Raw genomic sequence first — 26,720 nt, forward strand, 5'->3', positions numbered from 1 at the left:
TTATTATTGTTCATTATGCATGGTTAAAGGGAAATTTTTATTATTATTAGTAAAAATAATGTTTTTTGTGTAAATCGAGGCTCTCATTAATTCAAATGTAATTGATTACAAACTGTGGTCCTGATTCGAAACAATGTCAGGCCATTCTCATTTTTTAACGTTACGAGGCAATTTTGAAAAAGGGGCGATTATTCGGGCCTCGGTCGATGTCGCCGTTTTAGCGAAAGGATTTTAAAGAAGCCCATCTCTCTACTGAGGAGCCAAGAAGGGAATGGATGTCCAGTTGTCCAAACGTTCTCCCAACCTCAGGCTGCATATAGTGGATGTCTCCTGGCATTCTTCGATGATTGCGCAACATTCTTCCTCTCGCCACAGCAGGTCCAAACCTTCGTCAGCTTCATCATCTCTCTGCATCGGCATCTTTTAGGGAATGACTGGTACAAACACGGAATTGGTCGAGGCAGGTTCTCCGTCCTTGGTTCCCTTTGGGTGGATTTTGTGAGCTCGTCCTTGCTAGGAGTATATCCCAGACCGAAGTGGTAGTTTTCTTTTGGGATTGGTATAGGCTCAGTTATGCCCTCCAAATCTTTTCCTAGACCTCTTTCTGTCTCAAAACCATTTCTCAACATTGTGGAGGCAATCATTTTGTAGACTGTGGGCATTGGTTGGTCAACTTTCCCTTCAGCGTGGGTTTCCCCGATATATTCCACCACATGGAAAACTGATCTGTTGGGGTTTCCTTCGATCACTGGCATGATGTTGTAAGGATACTTCTGTGTATCTGTTTCAGTTGTGATTACAATCTCTTGGCCTTGCCACTCAAACTTCATTGCCTGGTGCACTGTTGATGGTACAGTATAGCAGAGTGCATCCATGGTCTTCCCAGAAGCAGATTATAATTGGCGGTCATTGCCATAGCTTGAAACTCTGTTGTGAAGGAGGCAGGTCCTATTTGGATGTGCAGGTCCACTTCTCCCAAAAAATCACTCTGGGAACCATCAAATGCCCTGACGGTTCTCCTACTTTGGTGAATTTTGCCAACATCATAGTTGAGCTGTGTCAGTGTGGTCAGAAAGCATATATTGAGCCCCTCTCCGTCATCCACAAATACTCTTTCTATTACATTGTCACGACATTCTAGAGTGATGTAAAGGGCCCTGTTGTGGGTGATTCCTTCAGCCGGCATTTCTTCTTTGGAGAATAAGATTTTTTGTTCTCTGATGACATGAGCTACTAGCTCGGCCAGATCTTCACTGGTCGTGCCTGCAGGCACGACTGCGTCACCTAACACTTTTATGAGAGCTTGCCTGTGAGACAGCGAGCTGACTAGCAATGCCAACACTGATATTTGTGCCGGTGTTTTCTTCAGATGCTTAATGATTGAACAATCCTTTGGCTGCATACGCCGCCAGAAATCTTTGGCTTCTCCTTCCGTTATCGCCTTTTTCTGGGTGTTTTCCTTTCTTACAGCATTTTGAGCCAACTCGTCGGGAGTGTAACATCTTCCCGAGTAAGTCATACCTTAGGCCATGGATGCTTGCACGGTGATCGATTCTTTAGGAGCGGCCACTATCTGTTGTGCCACCCGAGCTAACACTGGTGTTGGGACTAAGGTTCTGAACATTGATACGACTTTGGGAATCTTCGGTGTTGGGATCAGGACTTTGAAATTTGGACGCTCCTGCAGCGTGAGGGAAGCCACCGTCTGTTCAATGGACTTGACCGTTCTGGGAACTAGTGCCCTGCAGGCTACCCAGTATTCTTCCTTCTCAATCATATGGACTCCATTATTTCCATGGTTGGGCAATGGGTTCGTGTTTACATTGGGAGCTGCTGTTTCCAGGATGATCTCTCCCTTGTCAATCAGATCTTGGATCTTATGTTTGAGATTTATGCAATCTTATGTTTGAGATTTATGCAATCTTCTGTGCTGTGCCCATTGCTCCCTGAGTGATAGGCGCAAGTCTGATCGACTCTGAAAAACCTATTCTCGAGCTGAACCGACTTTGGAGGAACTTTCTAGATTAAGCCTGCGGCATGTAGCCTTTCAAAGATTCGAGCCCTTGGCTCAAGGATTATTGTGAATTCTCTTACTGGCTTCCTCTCAAAAGCAGGAAGTGGAGCATCGTATGCTGGTACTGGTGGTTGATTTTTGTAGTTCGGAGGTGGATGGATTTGTGCTGGGTTTTTTTGTGGTGGTTGGTAAGCATGGGTTGTTGTTTAGTAATTTTGTTGTGGTGGTTGACAAGTTTGTTGTGGTGGTGGTTGATAAGTAGGGGCGGACCCTCGAACACTTAGTGGAGCCACGTAAGCCGGTACAGTAGTGATAAAGCATAGTTGTGCATAGAATATAGGTGCAGGGCTATAAGGAGAAGCCGGGTAATTAATAGGAGGTGGATTTTGGTGAGAAGATTGTGGTTCTTCCCGCCTTTTAGGGTTTCGGCTTAGAATGTGGGATATGCTCGCCACGTCCTTTGTCTTTTTGCAGAAGACTCCTGCAGGAGCTTGGTTAGATGCCTTGTTGAGGACACTGATGATTTTGCTAGATTTGAGAGCATCTTCTATGGCCTCTCCCATCTTAACAAATTCAGCAAATGGCCTCCCGGCCATGGATAACATTCTATCATAGAAATCCAGTTCTTGTGACCGGATGAACACAGAGACCAATTCTCCTTCACACATTTGCGGCTGCACGCGGGCTGCCTCAGCCCTCCACTGGCTGGGGAACTCTCTGTAGTTCTCAGTTGATTTTTGTTTGACCTTCTCGAGGTAGTATCGGTTAGGCACTATTTTGTCATTGAATCGAAACCATTCCATGAAGGATTCTGCAATATCTTCCCAAGTGAGCCATTGGCCCATGTATTGGGTTACGAACCATTCAGCAGCCTCACCGGTTAGACTTAAACTGAATAATCGCATGATCAGAGGTTCTTTCTTTTTGACACCAACCAGCTGGTCACAGTAGGAATGAAGATGTGCTTTGGGATTCCCTATCCCATTGAACATTTCAAACTTCGGGATCTTAAATCCCTCTGGTAGGTCCAAGTTGGGATGCATGCATAGATCGCCGTATCTCAACCCTGTGGACTTTCTTGTGGCCCTGTTGGACCTTTTCAGTAGCCCTTCTATCTTTTTTTCCATATCTTTCTCACGTTTGTCGTGTTCGGCCCTTCAGGCTTTCTCTATTTCCTCATAGTGGTCCAATTCTTTGTATTCTGGAGAGAATTCATTTGGACCGTTGGGAGTGTAGAAGGACACTATTTGGTGAGCGGGATGGTTGAGTGGAACGGACATAGTTTGCCCAGTTGGTAGAGCTGAGATATATGGTTGACCTGCTGGATTGATGAATACCGACTGGGAAGCTTGGCACGAGGGAACTGAATGAGTGGTTCCTAGAATTTGGGTATACTTTGTTGGTGGTGGAGTGTCGTAAGAAGTACTGACGTGATTAGAGTCAGTTGAATTTAATGGAGGTGGGATAGTTCCTGGTGGGCAGATGGGGAAATGATCAGGCATCGGAGAGCTTAATGAGGGGGAGGCTTCCTTCCTTTAGCAAAAGCACCAGTGTTAGCGTTGGCTACCTCATTCTTAGCAATCTTGTCTTGCAGGGTCGTGATGGTGCTTAGCAATGTCGCAATCACGTCCTCCTGAGGTGATGCCTCCTAGGGGTCCTGGGTATCTCCTTCGCGGAGAACGAGCTCATTTTTTCCGTCATCTGGTGTACCGGTCATTTTCCTTTTTCCTTTGTCGTCGCTCGAGAGAGATGCTAACACAGCTTTTGATCTCGTGAAGTATGCCAGCTTGCAGTACTAAACTAATCGGCCTTGTTCTATAAGATAAGAATAACACAACGATAGACAAATTCAGCTATCTGATATTGAATATAAAAGCGAAATATCACATATTTGTATTTAAAGGTGCAGGTAGCACATAAAGTCATGTATTAAAGCCAGAATATTGATTGATCTTTTGTTCTTAAGGTTCGGATGTTATGGGCTTTTTCATTTGAGTGGATCTTGGTCCAATGGGATTTGAGGTTGACTTACTTTGGCAAACCTTCTTTCTTTTACAAAAGTTAAAATAACGGGAGGGGGGATTATAATTTATATTATATAGGGGTCGAGTCTTACGTAGATTGCCTACGTATCCCACCAGGGGAAATTAGGCCCTATTGTAGTTCGTTTTAAAAAAGAAGGATATACTTTTTCCTAAATATCATTTGGGCTAACCCTAACTAAAAACATCCCTAGACCAGGCCTGATAAGGGCTTCCCGCATATCCCTCCATACGGACATCAGGTCGGCGTGGTTCCGTACCTATTTATGGGGGAGGGGGTAACCTTTTGTGCAAAAGCGGGGGGACAATTAATATCTACCCAAAAAACGTAGGTCTGCGAGTCACTGTCCTTACGAACTCACTCTCTCATGTTTGTCTTTATTTCTTCTCAGCTCTGTGGCAGGAGGATGACCAAGATCGCCCCAATTTTGATCTTATGCTCGAGCTCGAGCTTAAAAGCATAGTATTCCTCGATATCATGTCCCATAGCTCCTGTATGGAACAAGCAAACTTTGTTTTTGTTGGGCTTCACTGGTAGGGGCCTGTGGACAGGTTCCACAGGTCTGGTTTTCCCCAAGACAGTCAATGCTGAGAAGATGCGAGCGTACGTTTCCTCAAAGACTGTGAAGTCGTATTGCCAGATCTCAGTTTTAGCGACGACTCCTTCTCTTGGGACGATAGTTTCATGGACTAGTAGGGTATGAGGCTCCCATAAAGTCTCAATGATTCTATCGTCTATCAGACTGACGATTCTTCTTCTCAATCCTAGGCACTCATTCAGATTGTGGCCCACTTGAGTGCAGTGGAAAGGACATCTTTTATAGGCATAAACCAACTCGGGGGCTGGTAGTCTAGCTCAAGTGGTGCAGGGTATCCCAGCAGCTTGCATCTTCTCAAACACGTCCTTACAACTGACGGGTCGAAGAGCCACTCGAAAAGGGAAAGATCGGGCTTTGAAGGCTAGGGCCCACCAGATAGGTGCTTGAGGGTCCACTCTTCCAAAGTTTTTCGATGCCATGGTGGATGCAACTGGCACTGGCTCAGGTGAGGGTGCATAGAAATTGGATCCTTCGTCTGTGGGTGCGTAGTAGTCAGACTCATCGTCCACATCACGCCCTTCCATCTGGAACTCAAAAAACATTTCAAAAGGCTCCACATCTCCTTCAACTTCTATGTCCACAGGTTCAGACTCTTCCTGTTTCATATCCCGGGGCTTAACTTCCTCTGTTTGCTCTTTTTCAGCTTTTTGTGGTTCGGAGGCTTCTTCTTGAGGCTCTGACTCTTCTTGTGGATCTGACTCCATCATTCATAGGTCAGATTCAGCTCTCTGGTTCTCATTTCCCTCTTCTGGGGCTCCCTTTCAAGGTGTCTCTAGCCTTTTTTCCAGCGGTATGTAGTTCATCACCAACTCCCTCACTTCCTCGAAGACATTCTCCTTATAGTACTGTTTTTGTGGTATCCCTTCCGGTGGGTTACCAACCAGATTCAGTAACTTATCAGCCTCTTCAATATTTTTTCCTATCTCCTGAAGATGCTCTTCCATTTGCTGAATCTTGAGTCTCAACATCTCAGCGGTTTCTCCTAGGGTGAGCATGTTCTGATCTCTTTGGTTGGCCATTTGTAAGTCAACCTTTTTTAGTGGAGATAAACTAGGGTAAGTCTTAGGTCAAATGGTTTTCTTTTAGGTATGAAATTTAAAACATTGGATCGATCGCATTCAGGCTTTAATACATGATAGCACATATAGCAAGTAGGTATGTGAAGCACGTTGCAAGAATTCATGTAATTTATAAACAGTTATATTACTCGTGTTCCTAAGGCTTTTTGAGCCAAGGCTATCCTAATCGTTTGAAACATGCAAGTGCCATTTGTAAAGATGTACCATTGCCCCAAAAATCACCATTCATTAATAATAATATCTTCCCCGAAGGGATTACAAAATATGATGAAGCTGACATGGAGCTATAATAATAAAAGCAGTAAAATCAGCAAAGTCCTCCTCTAGCGGCCGATGTCGAAGCTTGACCTATTTTGGCCTTTTTGACCCTTTGAAGGGTGGTCTGAATGTGAAGATGTGTCTGATACAGCTCCATTCTGACTACCACAGGATCTGACTCTTCCAGAATCTTAGCCAAACGCTCATCCATACTTTCTAAACACTCTTTCAAGCGATCCTCTTCTCAGACATCATGATGAAGTATGGGCCTTGGGATAGGTGTGCGGGCCAAATGACCTTGCAGCCATTCATAGTAGCCCGGGTCACATCCTGCTTCAAACCTGTCTGGGCTAAGGTGTCTGGTCCCCACCTCACACGACCATTCCATTCTCTGAGAATTATCCCTGCATTCTTGATTTTCTGTTATGTATGTTTGATGATGAACTGCGCGAGGTTCCCTACTTGGGGTATTACTTGCCTTCTCCTAAACTGCCTCAAAACTCGGTATGGATAGTAGAGGCTGATTAGCCAGGCCCCGACTAATGGTACAAATGGGCAATTCTTACCTCGAACTACTATAGTCTTGGATATAAATTCGGGGAACATCCATTGAATCTGATCCTTAGTCAAATCAGCGAAGAAGCTAGTCCAACCATTTTTGGACACATACCCGAGATTTGGACAGTAATCTATGAGGCGGTCTATTCTATTCTGACGATTCAAAACCTGAAGCACTCTTGCCATGTTAAGGTGTTTGATAATCCACCATTGCAGCAGCATATTACATCCTTGGAAGTATCGAAAATGATTCCGGCATTTGTCTAAGGCCCGGAAGATATCCGTCAAGATGATAGGGGCTAGGTCGAATTACCTAGTTTCTTGACCTTTGGTTGTGCCATAGAAGATAGCCTGTGCTAAATAGATCACACGGGTGTCTATAGTCAGTGATTCATCTTTTGGGAACACCATAGTACCCAATAAGGCGATGGCAAATGCTAAGGGCCTGACAGCTTTCCACTCTTCTTGACTTTTGAACTTCCTTTGATACAAAGTATACCTAGTAACATCCCCGAATCTTTGGTGCAGGTCTCTAAAGGCTATAATGGGCCTGTGGGCCCAAGGTGCTTTGGCCAAAGCAAGGTAATTCAAAATTTGGCCAATGGATGGCTTCTGAGGAAATAGCAAATTATGGTCCGGCTTATGTCAATTTCTTAGACAGGTTCCATTGCTGTCTATGGCATCCCTAATTGCCTCTAGGGTCAGAGTCATCTCGACGTTACTAAAACAGAACAATATTTCCTTGTCATCCTAATACCCGACTAACACTTTTATTAGCTCTGGGCGACCTTTCATGGTCATGATAGAGGGAAAGTGACCCAAGGTGCAACTAATGGTCTGACGATGAGCATCTCATAACAATTCCCACCAAGCTCTGAGCAGGTCTGGGGCCTCAAGGACTATGTCAAACCAAATCCTTCGTTCCATCTACAAAATAAAACACCGTTAAGATTCCCCCTTCCCGTAGGGCCAATGGTTCAACACATAAGCACACACATGTTTCCACATAGCACATAAATGAAATGCAGTGTCTTCGGGTCATAGACCGTCCGAACACAAGGTAGTCTTCTTAATGAGCCTTAGGTACGTCTAAGATACCCAAGGCTCGTCTAAGTACGAATGCTCTAGTTCGGTAGGGATTTGGCTTAGCTCTATCCTAGTTATCACTAGAGTGGGCTTGTGCAAGTGACCAGGAACTCGAGCGGACAACTGGGGCTGAAGCGTTAGGGCTGTTAGACGACTGCGAACCAACCCTGCCTCATAACGGTTCTTTGGAAATATTTTTATTTTATAGTGAAGGAACGATAGCGTGCTTCGTGAAGTTGCCTTTGGAACAAAAATGTAAAATAAATGCCAGGACTGGCGGAGTTATGATATGCATGCAATGACAATTACAATTCCGAGAAAATAAACACATAAATAGTCAAGGCAGATAAATTCATATTATACTGGAATCCTTATGGTTAGAACCTTTAAGTCCCCAGCAGAGTCGTCATCTGTTACGGTTCGTATTTCGCAGGCAGGGTTAGCGCTCGGAAAGCCAATTCGAAGTTATTGGTGCTCTTTCGGACTTTGTTTTGAAAAAAGAGTCACCTCTTAATTTTTAGGAAAACCAGTTTTGAAGAGTTTATTCAAATACAATGAAAAAACATTCGTAATTCAAAGTTCTAAGTAAGAGTTCTGGTGATCCCCCATAGAAGGTGTTAGGCACCCTAATATTAAGGATTCGTACTATACGGTTGACCTCGAATTCCAGTGTGTGATTATTTGCTTCAACTTTTTATGTTGTGTTTACTTATGCATTTATAAGACTGTCATTATTGCATATCATTTGATTTTTGGAAAGAGAATTGAATATATTCCCCTTACATATGGGTATTTTAGGTTCGGATTCATAATATCCAAATAAGAATAATTTCCTTTTATGTACAAGGATAGTATATTTTGTTTACAAAAGGTACAAAATGTTTTGGTTTTATAATATAAGTATATATCCTTTTTCTATTCATGCTTAATCCCACACTTAACTTCGGGTCAACCCGTATAATGCATTAGAACGTCTTATCCCAAAACTTCATATTTACGAACGTTTTTACTTATTTTGAACAAGCTTAACTGATGAAAATGGTTTGTTTTAGTATTATGAATTTGTCGACAAATGTGTATATACAAAATTGATTTTCTGAGTTTGGATTTACAGCCTAAAATATGACACTTTTATTAAAAGAGTAGCATTTTCCGTTTGGGCCTGGCCCAAATTCTTATTTGCATTTTTTTTTTTTGTTTCCTTTTCTAAAAATCAAATGAAGTTCAATCCCAAAAATCATTGTTTTATGTTGGGCTTGGCCCCAAAATCATTTATTGGTTCCTGGTGGGCTTCAGCCCAAAAAACCTCTATTTTTACTACTGGGCTCGGACCAAATCATTTGACTTGAATTCGATTTTGGTCCAGAAAATTCTACAAATGTATTCCTTGATTTAAAACATGACTCGATTTAAAGAGAAATGTCATAACATTTGTGGTCTTAAAAATGCCTTTGTCCTTCTATTTTAACTTGTATTAGTTATCCATTTAACTTGAGAAATTATTATGCTAAATCTGGTTTTTTGAAAATCGTTTGGGGACTTAAGGTCAACTAAACGGCATAAGCACCGTTGTCCTAAAAGACTAGTTCAAACCATAAAAATTCCAATAATATATATGAGTTTTTTCAAGCATTACAAATACAAATACTACATTTTTAAAACATTAGAAAAAATAATAAAAGAGCGAAGGCAGGTTAGGGGCGTACCAAGCCCTCTAGTTGGCCATTTTCACCCATGGCTGGGCCTTCTGTGTATATTTATAATATTAGCTTCCTTTCTTCATCTTGGACCCTTTATGTGAAAGAATTACCTGGACCAACAGGTTAGCTTTGGACTCGGCCCAAGTAGCCATGCGATGAAGAAGAGGAAAGAGAAAAGGAACCAGGCTAGAAAAAATACTACTGATCTTACCAAAAATATACGCATATACCATATGTAAAATGATGAACATATACACATGCATAACTATGGGGGTTTATAGGGCCTAGAATCCTAAGTTCGATTTTTAAAGAAAGGGCCCTATTCGGCACCTGTTCACCTTTGTTTTTTTAGCTAAGTGTAAACATGACCAGCTATTAAACTTAGAATGGGCCAGGCCCAATCACCTACTCAATCAAGATTTTGTCTAAGTATTGAAGCTTAAATGGGCTGTCTACTCCCTTTTCCATTTGATATACACTTCCTAAGGCCCTTATATACACATTACATATACATTATATACCTGATGATATACCATATAGGTATATACACTCTCATCATCATTGTTCTTTTTATCAATACCTATGTATATCGCCATGTATATTCCTTCTTGAACATAGATTAAGTCTTAAATCTACTCTTAGTTATTAACCTCCTAATCATCTTTCAATCTCTAAATAAGGATATCAATCCTAAACTAAGGCAAACTTAAGTTTAACTAATCAAGCTAAACATTAGGCGAGTCATTCATACAAATTTAATACAAGACTCAAGCCTCTGGAAATTTGTAAAGCAAACATAGAGAAGTCAAATTAGACATGTTGCTGCTCATGATTCTGAGCAGGGTCAAGTAAAGAGAACACATTCACTCAATGAATCAAGCACAAACAAAGGGGCCATAGGGGAGGGAAAGTTCACATTATCCATAAACAAAAGAATACAAGGATATGAAGCTATCAGTTTCGGTGAGCAGAAATGGCACAAGAAAGACAGGGTTGCAATAGGTTCAAACGACCACAAGTCACCCAGAGATGACCCTTTACTTCAATCCTTTTAACAGTAACAAGAGCATGTAAAAGAGGAGGGTACAACATTCATATGAATTGCCACTTAGGTAATATGGAAATAAAAGTCATGTTTCCACAAGATCTTCACAGAAAAAGAGTGGCACAAGGACTCAATAAAACTAAATGATTTTAGTTGTTTTAGTGTTCCCTTCCAGACACAACCTCATTATCAGTATCTCACCTTTAACCTATACTCTTTGTTTTCAGAATTCAATCAAACTACTTATATATAAACCCTTTACTTATTCTAAACAAGGTTATTTGGACCAGACAGTCCCAAGAATTCAAACACCTTTAGCATTTCGTATCATAAAGGACTTAGACCTCAAAGCTTTTACCAAATCCCTTTTTTAAGAGTCAGCAGCCTGAAATGAGCAATCTCTTCCTTCATTTTTAACAACTCGTCTTGACAGATTCAGTTTAGATCCCTTTCTCATTTTGGTTTACTGATAGCAGTTGGAGAGTTAGGAGTGTGGATAATATGAATATACACCCCATAGGCATGTAGGGCATACCATGGCACCCCTTATGTGGAAGGAAGTGCTATGATCCAAGTTATACTTGGTTCATGCTTAACCCTCTCTTTAAGGTACCTTCAAAAGGTTACCTCATGTCAAGTGGTTTACAATTCACTTATACACACTTAAACTTCCCCAAATGCCATCTCAAAGCCAAGTTCGCACAATCATTCTAACTTAATTCATAAAGGTACTGCTGATTAATCATGATCACAGATAACCATAAGCTAACACAGTGTTATCAAGATTCCACCTTAGCTAAGCATACTCACATCAATAACACGCTTAAACCAACAAATCATCACTCAAATTAAACAAAGAAGACTGCAAGAAAGTAACCACAAGATAACCTCAACTAAGAATAATGCATATCAGTACTACTCCCAAACTAAGCATATTATCACTAACAGTCAAACTAAGTAGAGAAAAACAAGCTAACTCATATTAGTAATGTTCCCAAATTAAACAGATCACTAATACTCAAACTAAACAAAGAAGACTATAAAAAATAAACAAGATAAATGGTTACCTTTTTGATGTGCAGCCGCAAACAAGATTGAATTTGGAGCCTTAGTGCTTCCAATCCAAGAACTAAGCCACACAAACAGAAAAGAAATAAATTTTAGAACTAAGAAAGGACTTCACTTTTAAAGCTAAGTCTAAAATTTTACTAATAGCTTAAATTTTGAGTTAAATACTCAAGATTCAAGCTTTGTGGATTCTCCAACTTTTTTAAGTTTGAGGGTCGGGGTTCTATTTATAGAACCCCAGAACTATTGAAAACCCCTAAAACAATGATGTGGGACTTGTAGTTTTTCAGATGCAAAACATTTAATTCATGAAATCTACGGCTAGGATTTAAAGAAAACACACATATACGATCGGATTTGACCTATTCTAGGTCGATCCGACCCAAACCCTTGTGAACCAATGAGAATCGATCTTTAAAATTCAAAATAGGACAGCAATCAACAAAAATATGCAATGTTTGACTTTAATATTAACACAAAATGCGAAAAGAGAGTGTGTGTTACCATTTCTGATGCTTCATGGGTTGTGTTTGGTGAAATGGAGCGGAGAAAACGGAGATAGCAATTAATGCTACCCAAAACAGACGTACAAAAGCTGAGAGAGGACTGTACTCTCTGCGCTTTGCCATTTTTGGCATGAGGGAGACGAGGCGGCACTAGGGTTTGCACGAAAGAGGAAGGGAGAGAGCAGAGAGAGTATAGAGGGTGTGTTTGGTGTGCAGTAAAAATGAAAAGAGAAGGAGGGGTTTTGCCCCCTTAAGCTGAGGAGTGTTTGTTGGGCCGGGTCGGTCCACTTTATTGGACTGGCTCGGTCCAAAATTTTAAAGAAGAAGAAAGGGGCCCCATATAATATATATATATATATATATATATATATATATATATATATATATATATATATATATATATATTCAGTGTATACACGCGTATAAAGGGTAAAATGGTTAAATTAAATAAATGGGTAAAGTTAAAACTATCGATTATTGACCATAATATTATAATTTGGACATAATCAACCTATAATTAATTTAAAATGCGGCTAATTATGCCAATGGGCTTAGCTTTGCAGATATGACCTTAATTGATTTCTATCTAATTGATTATTTCAATCATGGCCATATTTGGCCTAATTAGCCAATTTAAAATAATGACCTTAATTAATTTAAGCCAATGAATTTGGTTATTTTAACTAAGGCCATAATCAAATCAATTAAACCATTAAAAGGCTAGTTTTGCAAAAGTAACCCCAATTGCCTTAAACCATGAATTAGTTATTTCAACTGTGGCCATAACATAAACAATTAAATAATTAAAAGTCAATTTGTAATAATGAAAATAATTGACTAATCAACCAATTATCATAATTAAACACTAGAAATAATTATGATTAATTCTAACAAATTATGGCAATGTATATTAAATATACAGACTTAAGGATTGAGGGATAAAATGGTCAATTCTTTTAATTAATCAAATTCTTTGGATTAAAGGGAATAAAATATTTGCTAATTTGATTTTTGACAATTTAAACAATCAAATAAATAATTATTTAAAATTGCTTTTCTCTTGGTTAAATCTAGCAAATACTCATATTTATTGTAAAATATGCCAACTAATTCCTAAATGATCTATAATATTATAGAAATTATTTTACCAGATAAGAATGGTAGAATATTGACCTAAATAATTTTATAAAATCGTTTTGACCTCTAAAAATACATGGTTCCCTCCGTTTATCATCCAAGGACCCTGAGTAATTAAAATAAATTACGGGAGGTCAAAAATTATGTGTCAACAATTACGTCTTGGCATTTAAGTGAGTTGAATTATATGCCCAATTGCATTACTTTCCTATTGGAACCACAACCCTAGTCGCTTTTACCAATCATTTACAAATCAACATTCGAATTCTCTTAAATAGTTAATGTTGAGATTTCAAATCAACAAACAATTATACCCCCTTTCCCTAGAAATTGAGACTTTAAGTTGAGCGTTACACTAAACAAGTGCATTTCCTCATTGTATTCTCCGTGGGATTTGACCCTAACCTCATTGGGTTCTATATTTGGTCAACGACCGCTTTATACCTATTTAAAAGGTGTAATTTGGGAGTATCAACCACCGCTGAAGCAATGGAAAGTAAAGACCTTTTAGCAAACAAATAGGTCAACAAGTTTGGAAACGAAATCCATACTATCCCGCGTGAAGTCTTCTCTATAGGGTTGAATCCAACAGACCACGAAGAAATCCTAATTTGATGCTCTTTGTCGTTGCGGATGAAATAATTTGTGCCTCTTGATAAGGCAGCCATAAAATCATTATAATGATCCATACGAATAAGAGGTTGTCTTTGAGCAAGCAACCCGAAGAGGTAATGTCCCTTAATGCAGATGAACTTAGGAAAAATCGATGTTAAAGTTGGCAAATCCGGTGATCCCATGGATAATTTAACCATGATGTCTTGATAAAGTCCCTCTTCCTTGGCGAAAGCTTGTCATTCATCCAAAGTAAATTTTAACATAGTAATTTCATGAACAACTTCAATAGATATTAAACTAGTTTGAGAAAGATTAATGGTTGGTTGTGTTGGATTCAATCTATCGGCATAAGTAGGGTTTGTGTTGGTGTTTGTAGCGTTATTTATAGGGTTTTAGGGAGGCTCTACTGCAGCTAAAGGCCGCAGAGAGACGGTGGCAGCCATGGCTGCCCTGAATCGCCATGGTGCTAGAGAGAGAGAGCCTAGGGTTTTTTGGCCAATAGACGAAGTGATGGCTGGCTAATACCAATTTGATAAGAACAAAGTCCAATCTTCTCGTTGTATGGAAAATCAATGCATATAGTCAAACATGGGCTTTAACGGAATAACAATTAATTTGTATGTATTATCACTCTCACTATTCCTTGAGTATATTATGCACTGGAAATGCAACCTCCGCGTTAATATTTCTCGGATAATTCATGAAGTTAAATCCTTAGACTCTTAAAATATGAATTTTCAGTTATGACTAACATTCATGTGAAATAGTAGACGCCATTCACGAAGATCTCTATTAAAGTTGTAATAGCCCAATGTTTCTCATGACTACACTATCGTCTCACATAATAAATGTTTAATGAGAAGATATGTCAATATTTTATAATAAGTTACACTTAATATAGTATCACTATACATAAGAATGGTTAGTGTCACTTGTGTGGCCACATTCTATGTATTAACTATTCTCTTCTCTTTTTTTTTTTTTTCTCAGAAGCTTCGAATATTTTATTAGCAGAAAATATTACGTACCTTCTCATCACAAGAACTATAGAACTGGGTGAAAAATACTTACCGAAGGAAAACACACAATCCATAGGAACACATATAGTTCCCCCAAGATTCTCTAATATTTGTTTCACTAGTCGACGGTGTAATCATATGCAATAAACACAGACTAAACCATGTAAAGTCACAGTCTAAAATCGTAGCTGAATTACAAAGAAGAAGAATGCTCCAACAAACAATTAAGAATCTTCCACAGAAGTTCTATATGGAGGAGAAGAGAGTATATTTTATAAAGAATAATTTACTTGATTAGCGGGCCATATTGATTTTAAACTCAAAATAACTCTATTTTATTTTTGTTAACCCATTTTAATCAATTTCCACACCAAGTTTTCTGGTTTTAGCCATTTTAGTAGTAGGAGAAATTATAGGAATGTTAATTTAAATTAACATAATTTTAGGGATTATGTTAAGATACCCAAAGAAAATGAGTTTCTTTTGTTCCCATACGTATCCATCTAAACGGGTTTCTTTGTTCTATCAATTTACTCTTTTTTTTTTCTTTTATTATAATCCTTCTTAAATTTTCAACACAGACCTATCATCAGCTAAATCAATCAAGAAGTTATACAACGTTTGAAAGCTCTTTTCAAACAAGGTTTTCATGGATAGTGAGGGGTACCATTTTATGTATAATCAATGTATGCATATTTGATGCATAATCGATGTATATTATTTGATATATAACTAATGTATGCATATTTGATGTATAGTTAATGTATACCCCTGAGTATTGCGAAGTTTTCTCTCTGCTTCTCTATATTGGTTCACTGTCAACTTATATTTCTCTTTTTTTTTTTTTTTTTTTTGGTAGTAAATTTTGAGTGTATAAGAAGCGTATAATTAGTATATATATTAGTTATACACATATAATTAATATACATTAATTATACACATATTAATATGATAATTATACATCAGCTATACAATGCTTATTCCTTGTATAAAGTGTATAAACAATGTATAATGGATTCTCTTAATCCAGTTGTTTCTCTTGATCTTGCCTTCTTAAAAAACAAAAGGATCTGTGAAATTTTTGCATATTTGACTACACATTTCACCAATGAAAAGTGCTTTTCAAAGAACATAAAAGTTCAAATTTGACACCAATGGAAAAATAATTTTCAAAGACACAAAAAATTTAAAAATTTCATATCAATGGCAGAGGGAATAAAATGTGAGAAACACTTGTTTTGATTGAAGACTATTCTTTGCTAAATGAAATAACACACCAATAACTGTTTTAAAGACATTAGAAGTCTTCAATGGCAGAGAAAGGAAAAAGTTTTTTTTCAAGAGAGATTTGGTAAGAGTTTATTCCTGTAATTAGGCTAAATTAATGGGGACGAAATGCTATTTTTTTTTTTGACGAAATGCTAATGGCTTTAGTTAAAACTTTCTTTTTTACTAGGTTTATTGAAGAGGCTATAAATTTTAAGGCTATTTATTGTGAACAAAAGTTTAAGGTTAGGAGTTTAGCAGATAGAAGTTCCTAAATTTAGGACTTCCTTGATTGCAGGCTAGATTCAAGGTATGTCAGTTGTCCACTCCACTATTATTTATTTATTAATATTACAATAAATATATAACATACATATATTTATTTATTTGGATATGAATTCGGGTTGACCCACATGGGTGACCCAAATCCAATTTCCAACACTTACAGTGGATGAATTCTATAGCTTGGTTAATATCTCCGTCTGATGGTGCAAAAAGATAGTCTCTGGTAGGAATCACCAAGTGATTGATGCCATAATCCTACAAAAAGAAAGGGGGCATATATGGCTTGAAAAGTTGTTGCAAATCACCACATTTTACGAGTGATAGACAAACAGTGGTTTCGAAACAATGCTGGTGAATTTTTCTTGCTCGTGTGCGCACGCACTACTACATAACTTTAGGCACTATAATGTAGGACCAGGTATGTTTTCTCTGGTTGTAATTGAACCTTTTACATTATTACATGGTTTAATTAAGAGTTTCACTCAAAATCTTTATATAGCCAGATAGGCAATCCAGTCATCTTCTTCCAATCAATGCCGTTAATGACCTAGACGTAAATAAAAATCGCTTCTTAACAAGCAATTTCAGTATAACGAAATGTAATGATTATCTATATATATATATTTTTTTTTTTTTTTTTTTTTTTTTTTTGGTAATTAAAGAAATTTTATTTACCAAATAGCAAATATGTACAAAAACAGTACTGCTAGCTTCATTAACACCATCCCTATCAACCTATACATCAATTAAGGGTAGAAATTCAGCCTATCTAACACTTTAGCTGTTGCAACTTGTTTGCTTCCTCTACCATGAACTTCTTGAATGATCAATCTAGTAATCTCAGCTGGTCCTCTAGTCCTCTTCTGAAATATCCTCCAATTCCGTTCCTGCCATATATGATAAACACTGCAAGCCGACGCAATTTTGTACACTTCAACTGCTCCACTTCTGTCCTTGGCATGACTTATTGCCCATTGAACTTCCTGCTGCCAGGTCATTGCTCTTCTCTTAATTCCTTGCCATTGCAGTATTTTCTCCCAGATACTATTGGAAAAAGTGCAACCAAACAACAAATGGTCTATATCCTCATCCTCTCTGTCACACAAGGAGCATTTTACATCAGTAACAGTGCCCCATTTGGCCAATCTTGTTCTAGTGAGGAGCCCTTGAGCTTTAATAATATCTATATCTATATATTATTAAAAGGAGAGGAAAAAGCCCTCTCCTTAAGCCAAGTGGCAAACTATAAAAAGCCCAGTGGCATTACAAAGACAAAACAAACTACCTTTGTAACTAATAAAACTTCTCAATTTTAAATTTTGAATTTTAAATTGATAACCTGTGAATTTAAATTAAAACATCTGAAAAGAAACTACATAAACCATTTCGAGTCGTGCATAACCACACAAAATCGTGCATATAGTGGCAGCAGCCCACCTTAAAATGTGGTAACTGTACTTAACCGTGGTTGCTTAAATGCCCTTTTCCAGAAGGACACATCTAATTGTCTTTTAGTTTACTCAGTTGTCCTCTACATTTCCCCATTGTAAGCTTCAAAAACTTCTTTTTCTTTGGTTATTCAACTTTATTTGCAGTCTTGCTGCAAATTGCATCCTTTTTGTTTGTGCAACAAAGTTAAGATTTTAAATCTCCTTAATACTTATTTGATTGCTTTCATACAATTTGACACCTTTTTGCTCCATGTGTTTGTCGATTCAGCAGATTATTGACGAATTGTCTTCCTTTTAGGATATCTTAGAGCCTGTTTGGATGGGCTTATGCTTATAAGCTGCAAACAGCTTATAAGCTAAAAAAAAATAAGTCGGGGTAATCTAACTTATTTTTTTTGCTTATAAGCTATTTTCAGCTTATAAGCTGCTTTAGATAAGCTAAGTTAAATGGGTCCAATTATTTTTTTGAGCTTATTTTGAGCACAAAATGACTTTAAGCTGACCAGCCAAACACTCAAAAAAACTGAAAACAGCTTATAAGCAACTTTATAAGCCTATCCAAACGGGCTCTTAGTTTCTTCCTAAAAATTTGAAGTGAAAAAACAAAAAAACTCAATGATAAGCATTATCCGGAATACACGATAACAATATTATAATTATCTAAAAGATAAAAAACTTAAAGCTATTACGGCGTATTAGGGGTAGTATGGCGAATGACTACCAAAATGATTCCTTATCAAAATTTCATTATACAAGACATTGTACACATTTCCTCAACAAGGGAGACTTTAGTATATCTTTTCTAATTCACATTCAGTAAAAGTAAAAATAGGTACCTTTTCAAGCAGTTTATACATATGTCTATATATATATCATTACTAATCAAAGCACTTGCAACCATATAGATGTGACTCTTAATTTCATCTACGCAATCTTTGTAGAAATATTATCAGTATTGATTTAGTTGTATGTTACTAAGACAAAGGCTTCATGTAATAGGTTTTAATGTTCTCCCAATTCAAATGCTACCCGACGCTGTAATACCAGCTTGATGCGGTACAACAGGTAATTTCTTTCTTTTGCCTTCTGCAGCACCATCATCTGTATAGATAAAATGTTGGGCCATTTTGATTTGTTTAACCCTCTTTGTTTTGTAATACGTTGGCGATCATCAACTTCTATTTGCAAGGAGGATGTGCAGATATGTCCATTCGTCCTTCAAAATCATTCAAGGTGCAGTTTATATCTTTTCAGTTGAGGAGTTGAATTGGTTTATTTTTATTTTTATTTTTTTTTGCGTCGCAAATCCTATGAGTCGTGCTTATTTTAATGGTCAACTTACTTGCATTAGCCGCTGGCAACACCTAACAAGGATGAAGTATTTTCTTAAAAGTCGATGAAGGTGTTATTTGAGAAATAACTGAAAATCTTTTGATAGGAATGTCAATCTGCCTGTTATCACATGGTACAAGTCTTTACGTTATCAAATGGTTAACTTTTCTGTTCACAGCTACTAATTTCCTGCTGGAATCAAATTCACTCTGAATTTAACTCTAGAGTTTAGTGTCATATTATAGTGGAAGTATCCTATTATAGTAGAACCATACTTCCACAATATTCAGTTATTTCAATTTACATTTAAACAGGGATAAGATTAAAAAAAAAAAAACTAATTTACAGATTTTTTGCATTTTCCTTTTAAACTTAAAAATAAATTTTAATTTTATGTAACTTGTGTGGTAGATGAAATCAGGGAGCCCTAGCCAGCAGTTGCTGGCAACACAATCAACAATTCAGGATTCGTTAACTGGGTGAATGAATGAAGGCAACTGATAAATGAAATTGCCGCTGCCAATTTTTCTTTTAGATCCAGAATTAAAAAGTTAAAAGTGATAAAACCTTCTACTATTTACTAAAGTTGTTTGGCTTTAAATTTCCTCTTATTTTAACTGCATATTTTGTGGATTCTGCCTTCCTGAAATTTCTTCTAGATGTGACCAGGTAAAGGCTCAGGGCAACTTAGTAAAGCCTTTTCATTAGATGGTAGATTCTGTGCTGTCACTTCATTCTGTTTCTCAAGCATACTATTTGGAGACCCAAACTTAATTACCTGTATTCTTCTTGCTTTAATTTTGTGTAGCTTTCAAGGAAGGACATGTAGCTACATCTAGAGGAAAGTTTGTTGATAGAATTGCATGTGAGAGCAGGATTCTTAATCCGTGTGCTTTTGTTTACCATTAAAGTATAGCTGTGTGAGTCAATGTTCCTTCTTTTTGCTGATTAGAGTTGTTCCTTTGTTAGGCATGAGAAGAATTATCTGGTGAAAACATCCTGCAGATCAACTTCTTACTGCACCCAATCAACTTTCAATCCAGCAATAGGATATTATTGTTGCTATCCTGTCAACAGAGCTCTTATCAAGTAAAAAGTAGTGATTGTATGTTGAAAAATCAGAACATAAAACGTTTTCTTACAAGCTCCGGATCAGCATCCACGGAAGCCATGTGCACAAAATGAGAACCGGGAATACTGTAATTGACCGTGGAAGTTGGTTTGCTATGAGAAGATATCTAATTTTTATACAGCATGGTCAAATTGTTCAAGAAAGGTTCACGAGCTAGCTTTCTGGAAAAAGAAGTGGGGAGTTCATCCAGCCAATGAGTTTAAGGGATTTAGAGACTGCAGTAAATTTGCAGGGAAGCAGAAGAGAGGCACAACTACTTGGTCTGTACCGTTTGTGCATAGCTTAGATATTGGTGAAGTCCGAAAATTTCAATCTGTCCACCATGCATCCTTGGTAGCAGTTGAATTTAGTTTTTGATAAAACTGTGCATCTTTGATAGCAGTTGAATTTAGTTTTTGAGAATATTGAAACTTGCGTAGAGACACAAATGATTGTACTTTCATTAAGTGATATTTGATTATAATACTTATCTGTGATCTTAGATTAACTGTATGTGAACTTTTTGTGGACGGACATGTCTCCACACAGGGCTATGTTACCTAATATTGCTTGCTCACGTTGGGCCATTGAATGTGATGAATATTTATATGCTTTGTGAGTGTTAAGTAGGACAATATTATGTTGTATATGTTCACAAGTTCAAAAATGATTAGGAGTTCTAAATTTGGTTTTGTCGAAATACACAACTAAACGCAAACATGAATGAACAGGAGGTGGAAAGAGGTCTAATGTAAACTATGCTTCTTTTTTGAACTATTGAGAAGAACAAAGGACAAAGAATAGAACTTGAAATCTGCATATGAATCATTTTCGTGTTTCGAAACTTTAGCTAATTAAATGCATATTTTTTACTCTTTCACACTTCTATGATCTATTTGGTTTTGTAATACTCAAGTTTGTATATTGTTACTAAATTATTTGGCATTATTATAAAGCAATTGTTGATAGAATACACCATAAGATATGTTGAAGATTAGTAAGGTATCATTTTGTATAAGTAAAGATCTTTTTTTCATGAAATAAACTTTTAATCTTATATAATTAAGATTTAAAACTAAAAGGTTTCCTTTTTAGAAGTTAAACTACAAGAATTCATTTTCCTTATAACAATTGGTCTTTCCTTGCGAGATTTAAAATAAATGACTAATATTATTCCCAAGAAATTTTAATGTGATAGCGAAAAGAGATTAAGATCAAGAGCAGTATGCATATGTTTCTATTCAACAATTTGGATGATCTTTTTATATTATCTTGGTAAGTAATTTTATGGATTTATCAACATATATACTCTGACTATTAATTGCACATGACACAGGATCTTACGACAATTTAAGAGGAGAAAATGATTTCCTTCCAATCAATGATCATGGATCAAATGGTTTAAATTTTAAATAATATGATCAAGCAAATAAGATAATATTATTTTATAATTTTGCGCGGGGTACTATACTAGTAATTTATAAAGATGGTGAGAATAAGGAAGTGAGCTTAGACGGTACAAGATATAATGATGTTCATTCAAGGCAACCGCTCCAGCCATACCTCAATCAACTGAAAATATAAAAGTAAAATTCGATATATGCATTTTACTTTTGACAGCGGTTAGTTTAGAGATAGGATCTGCTCCGTAAAAGGACAGATAAGAAAACAATGAACAGAGAAAACTGTAAAATCCACAATATGGTAGTGCATGAACAAATATTAAAACTCGAACTCACACCGAGGTTGTATATAAATGAAAATTTTGCTAAAAACAGATCGAATCTGTATACGGTAGAAATCGGGTATGCGTTAAGCCGACGAGACCGAAGAAGAAAGGGACAAGAACGTGTATGAAGGCTCTCATTCTGAACCGGGGAAACGCTTGGTCCGGAATAAAGGAAGGGCGTCATTTGGTCCGGTTCTTCCATGACCGGTTGTTCGAGGCCGTATGTCCGTTTGACCGTGGCCGGTGGTCCGGGAGATCCGTTGCACGGGTGCCACCCGTCGGTGACGTCCTGCTGTATTCAACTGCCAATCGTACGGGTGTCAGACCGTACGGTCCACCTAATCCAACTCAGAACTTTTTCTTTATTTTATTGTTTCTTATGTTGTATGAAGCCCATGGGGCAGCACTATAAATAAGGGGCATTGGCCTCCTTTTAGAGGGTTGACTCTTTCATATCAAGAACACTTTGTAATAACAATATATATACAAAATCTCTCTCTCAAATATCTGATTTCGGCCACATTTGTTGTGTTTATTTCTTACATTTCTTCAATTAAGTAATACTCATGCATTAGTAAACATACAAGTATATAGTAAACCACCGATTATCATTGCTCTCTTCACATCATATCTATATTTATATCTTTCTGTCACGACCCAACCCCGTAGGCCGCGACTAGTGCTCGAGATGGACACTCGTACATATTTACTAACCAAAATCTGTTTGCGCTTAACATATTAAGGACCTTCGTGCATGCTAGGCAACATATCACTTATATCGTTACTTATAATATAGTCCACAAACCGATCAAGTTATCGCAGTGTAGGGAAATGCCAAACATGAACCAAATTAACATAACCGGACAAAACGACCCATGACCCACATACATGTCTACAGGCCTCTAATACAGACAACAGAATCATATGGCGGGACAGGGCCCAGCCGTACCCCTGAATAGTCATATACACATAAATATGTACAACAGAACGATCTATACCAAAAGCGTGGGCTCCGGATCAAAGGAGCACTCCGAGGTAGCAGAAAGGGCACCCTAGACTGGCGGATCACCACAATAAGCGTCTGTACCTGCGGGCATGAAACGCAGCACCCGAAGACAGGGGGTCAGTACGGAATATGTACTGAGTATGTAAAGCATGGAATACAGAAGACAGAAACATAACCGGAACGACGACACAATAATAAAGGTATTATCCAGATTATTAAAGCGCTATTTCCAAATCACAAATCATGTATGCAGATGTCAGATGTCAGAAAAGTACAAACTCAGAATATCAGAATGATTATTTCCCAACACAGATCATATAGGCCGAAGTCATCTGTCAAAAGAAATACAGAATACCAAAAAGCTTACTTTTCAAACACAATCGTGCAAATCGGAATCATGTATCGTACGTGTGCATATAACAGATCCCGGCCCTTTCGTAAGGGACGCGGTGAACAGAATCATCAGATACCAAATTTAGATGTCGTATATGCATGTAACAGATCCCGGCCCTTTAGTAAGGGACGCGGTGAACAGAAAATATCATATGCCAGAATCATATATCAGAAGAAATACAGAAGGTAAGTAGCTTATCCAGAATGTCAGAATGCTTACTTTTAAATCACAAATGATGCATATCAAAGTCATGCAGGGGGCACAGGAGCATGGTCGCCATTCCTGTCTCTGGCGCCATAACACACCATACTCCAAAAGATATCATATCTCCGAACATCTCCGTCACATAACACATCATAGCATATCCTCGGTACCCGGGGACATATAACACGCCGGGGAACCGGACACATCATACTTCGTAACATATACACGGTACCCGGGGACGGACAAATATACATAGTACCCCGAGACCGGACACATCGTACTTCAGAATTCATATATGGAACCCAGCCCTCGAACAAGGGGCTCGACGAACCATCCACATGATACATACCGGCCCGGGACCCGGTGAAAGAGATCATGACACATGCACGAGCAGAGTAGTGCGGAAACCATATGCATATACATATTTAAATGAATCCCAAAACTCGACGAATAAATACATATACATACTGATATTAGAAGGCTCAAGGTAAGCATCGAGTCCATCGGAATTAGTATACAAAAGTTACGAACTTTCAAATTACAAAACTTTTGAAAAACACATCATAGGTTAATTTCTGAAAATTTAGTATCATTCATTTTGAGGAACTTTCAAATAACATTATAGTGTACTTCAAACGGAGCATTATAATCATATACACATATCCGAAATATACCATATAAAACATTTCACGAAGACTCGATGGAACAACACAACGACAAGTCAGGTAAAATAAATCGGACGGCGGAATGATACGAGGGCTGTCTCAAAATAGTATTTCTGGAATCGTATTTGCACCTCAAAATGTATATCAGAATGTAACGGAGCAGTTAAAACACTATCCTTTGGTAGCTAGAACTATAAAGAAAAGTTCCCTTTAAATACCATACAGAAATAAGTCAAATAGAACAATACAAGAAGGTCTCGGAAATCGTGGGCCCACCTCGGGTCAAGTCTAGAGGGCATACATAAATTACGAATATTAGACCTTATGAAGTCATCCACAAAAGTTGCAGGACAATCCGGTTCCATTTGTGAAAGTACGGACGTTTAAACTATTTTCTTATCAAAACATAAAGTACCTAATTCAATTTCATTGAATGAATAGGGGCCAAAATTAGGCTCGGATTTCTAGGAATGGAGTTTTCCCCAAGACACGTATCATAGCCTATTACGACTAGGACATGCCAAAAGAAAGAAAGGTAGGCTTTACATACCTTATTTGCTTCTTACGCTTGTCCAAACTCAAATCCCGTTTCCTCCAAAATCTACAATTGGTCACAATTGCCAAATATTAATTATAAGCCTTTAGGAATTCAATCTTAAATCCATACTTGTCTACAGAAATTTGGGCAGCATCTCCCCTGTAAATGTGCCATCCCCGAGAATTCAACTCGGCCAAAAATACAACAACAAATCCGAGAATTTAACTCGGCCACAATATTAACAACAATACCAACAATTATTCTAACAATATCCACCATCGATTCAAAACGCATACTGGCATTAGCAACTTCGTTCTACAACTTCAACGACGTCTCAATTATATTCAATTCATATTTGATCACACATTCAAGTACTAATCCAAGATCATTCAACACAATTCAAAGCATTTCATATCATTTTACAAAATATATAACAATCCCACCAAAAACCATAATTCACCCGAAACCTCCAACCTTCGGCACAACATTCACAACACATATTCTTTTTTCAATTTCATCAACAACAACAACAATTTGCATCTTACAATTCCATTCCCACAATTTCATAAATTATAATAAAATCACAAAATTTCCTAGAACAACTTAACAACCAATTTTTCATACCAACTTGAACTAGTATCCTTCCATTTACATTACAAGGCCACCACAACACAATTAATATAATAAATAAAATTTTGATCATTCCTCTCCATCAACAACCATTTTCGGCCACACACACACATACCCATAACACAAAATTTTCATGCTTTACATTCACTTCCATATACTACAACATATATATATAATTCTTCCAAGAAAAAAAAGAGTAAAATTCTTACCTTTTCCAAATTCTCCACTTGGTAAAAAAAGTACTTTCTTGCTTCCAAAGTTGTATCACAATGAAGAGGGCTTTGAGCTTAGTATTAATTCCACAAGAGATGAATTTTTGAACTAAAGATTTGAGCTCCAATTTTTTTTTTCTTTTCTTTTCTTTGGCCGTATGGCCCTTTCTCTTGGCTCTTGCTCTCAATTGTTTTGTTTTCTTGAATCTTCTAAAAGAAGATGACTAATGGCCCCCTTTATTTATTTGTTGTATTGAATTAATTTGGCCCATGGGCTTGGGCCTCTTTTCTATATTTTTTTTTGTGACTTTTTCCTAGTCCAATTACTTGGTTAAATAATTTGTAATTCACGAAATTAATTTTCAAAATTCCAATTTTGCCCTTAGCCTTCCTCGATATTTTCGCGTCAATATTTTTCATGAACCTCAACATATATATTAACCAAAATCAAAATATTACCTCATCTCTTGCAAGTCACAATTATTTCAGATTTTTTTCAAATATGCGAAATACGGGATATAACACTTTCTTTTACCAAGTAGATTGCGACTTAACCACATATCTTATACCCACTCACAAATTTAATTGATTATCCAATTTCGGGGTAAACAGAATCAATGAACTAAAAGTGTTGACAAGTCTGTTAGAACTGCAAATATTTGGATCAAGAATTGGTAGAGAGAAGAGGAATGGAAGGGACAAAATAAGAGGGACAGGCGATTAAATCTCTTTGCTTAAGGAGTACTAATTTTCTTCTCCTTTCCTTTGTTTTCCTCCCTATTCATGATGTTAATAACTTAATGATTCTCAACTTGTTGGACACCCAGCCATTTTAATCTTGAAAAGTAAAAGCTTGGGGAATGCAATAATCTCCCACACATAATCATCATCATATAATACTAAAAGTGAGAAGCTCTTAACTTCAAAATTAGATTACCATTTTACCCTTGCTGTGTAAATTAAAAGGTAATAAAATATAAAACATCTTAGATAATAAATATTAAATCGTAATAATACAAATACATGAAGGCTCAATTACACGTTCAGGACAATTAAATAATTTTCTGCATTGAATGAAGTCCTAATTAAATATCCAATTAAATTATAACATTTTACTACTTAATATAAGAGGGAATGGGCTCTTTTGGTCGTTCTCACCAGGACGAAATTG

At 37.3% G+C, this 26,720-nt stretch overlaps 1 protein-coding gene and 2 long non-coding RNA genes across 5 annotated transcripts; 1 reads left to right on the plus strand and 2 right to left on the minus strand.

Annotated features, from left to right (window-relative positions):
• Positions 1-2,220: 2,220 nt before the first annotated feature.
• LOC132613370 (uncharacterized) lies at positions 2,221-3,141 on the minus strand. Its single transcript, XM_060327384.1, has one exon. It carries the CDS (start codon positions 3,139-3,141, stop codon positions 2,221-2,223), a length of 921 nt encoding a protein of 306 aa, XP_060183367.1.
• Positions 3,142-16,300: 13,159 nt separating this feature from the next.
• LOC132636981 (uncharacterized) lies at positions 16,301-20,676 on the plus strand. Of its 3 annotated transcripts, none has more exons than XR_009581502.1 (3): positions 16,301-16,695; positions 18,728-18,961; positions 20,030-20,676. It is a non-coding gene; the product is annotated as an uncharacterized LOC132636981 (long non-coding RNA). The 3 variants fall into 3 exon arrangements; XR_009581499.1 differs by lacking the exon at positions 16,301-16,695 and adding an exon at positions 16,744-17,270; XR_009581500.1 differs by lacking the exon at positions 16,301-16,695 and adding an exon at positions 17,480-17,823.
• Positions 20,677-22,515: 1,839 nt separating this feature from the next.
• Positions 22,516-26,197, minus strand: LOC132644262 (uncharacterized). The gene is made up of 3 exons (XR_009583833.1): positions 25,547-26,197; positions 24,720-24,770; positions 22,516-22,987 (listed from the first exon to the last, which is right to left on the minus strand). It is a non-coding gene; the product is annotated as an uncharacterized LOC132644262 (long non-coding RNA).
• Between the last annotated feature and the right edge of the window lie 523 nt (positions 26,198-26,720).

This window comes from Lycium barbarum, chromosome 1 (genome assembly GCF_019175385.1).
Source record: "Lycium barbarum isolate Lr01 chromosome 1, ASM1917538v2, whole genome shotgun sequence".
Taxonomy (NCBI): domain Eukaryota; kingdom Viridiplantae; phylum Streptophyta; class Magnoliopsida; order Solanales; family Solanaceae; genus Lycium; species Lycium barbarum.

What these genes read in the sequence shown, in the direction of transcription:
- LOC132613370 (XM_060327384.1), bottom strand. Translation starts at nt 3,141, where the DNA reads ATGGAAAAAAAGATAGAAGGGCTACTGAAAAGGTCCAACAGGGCCACA.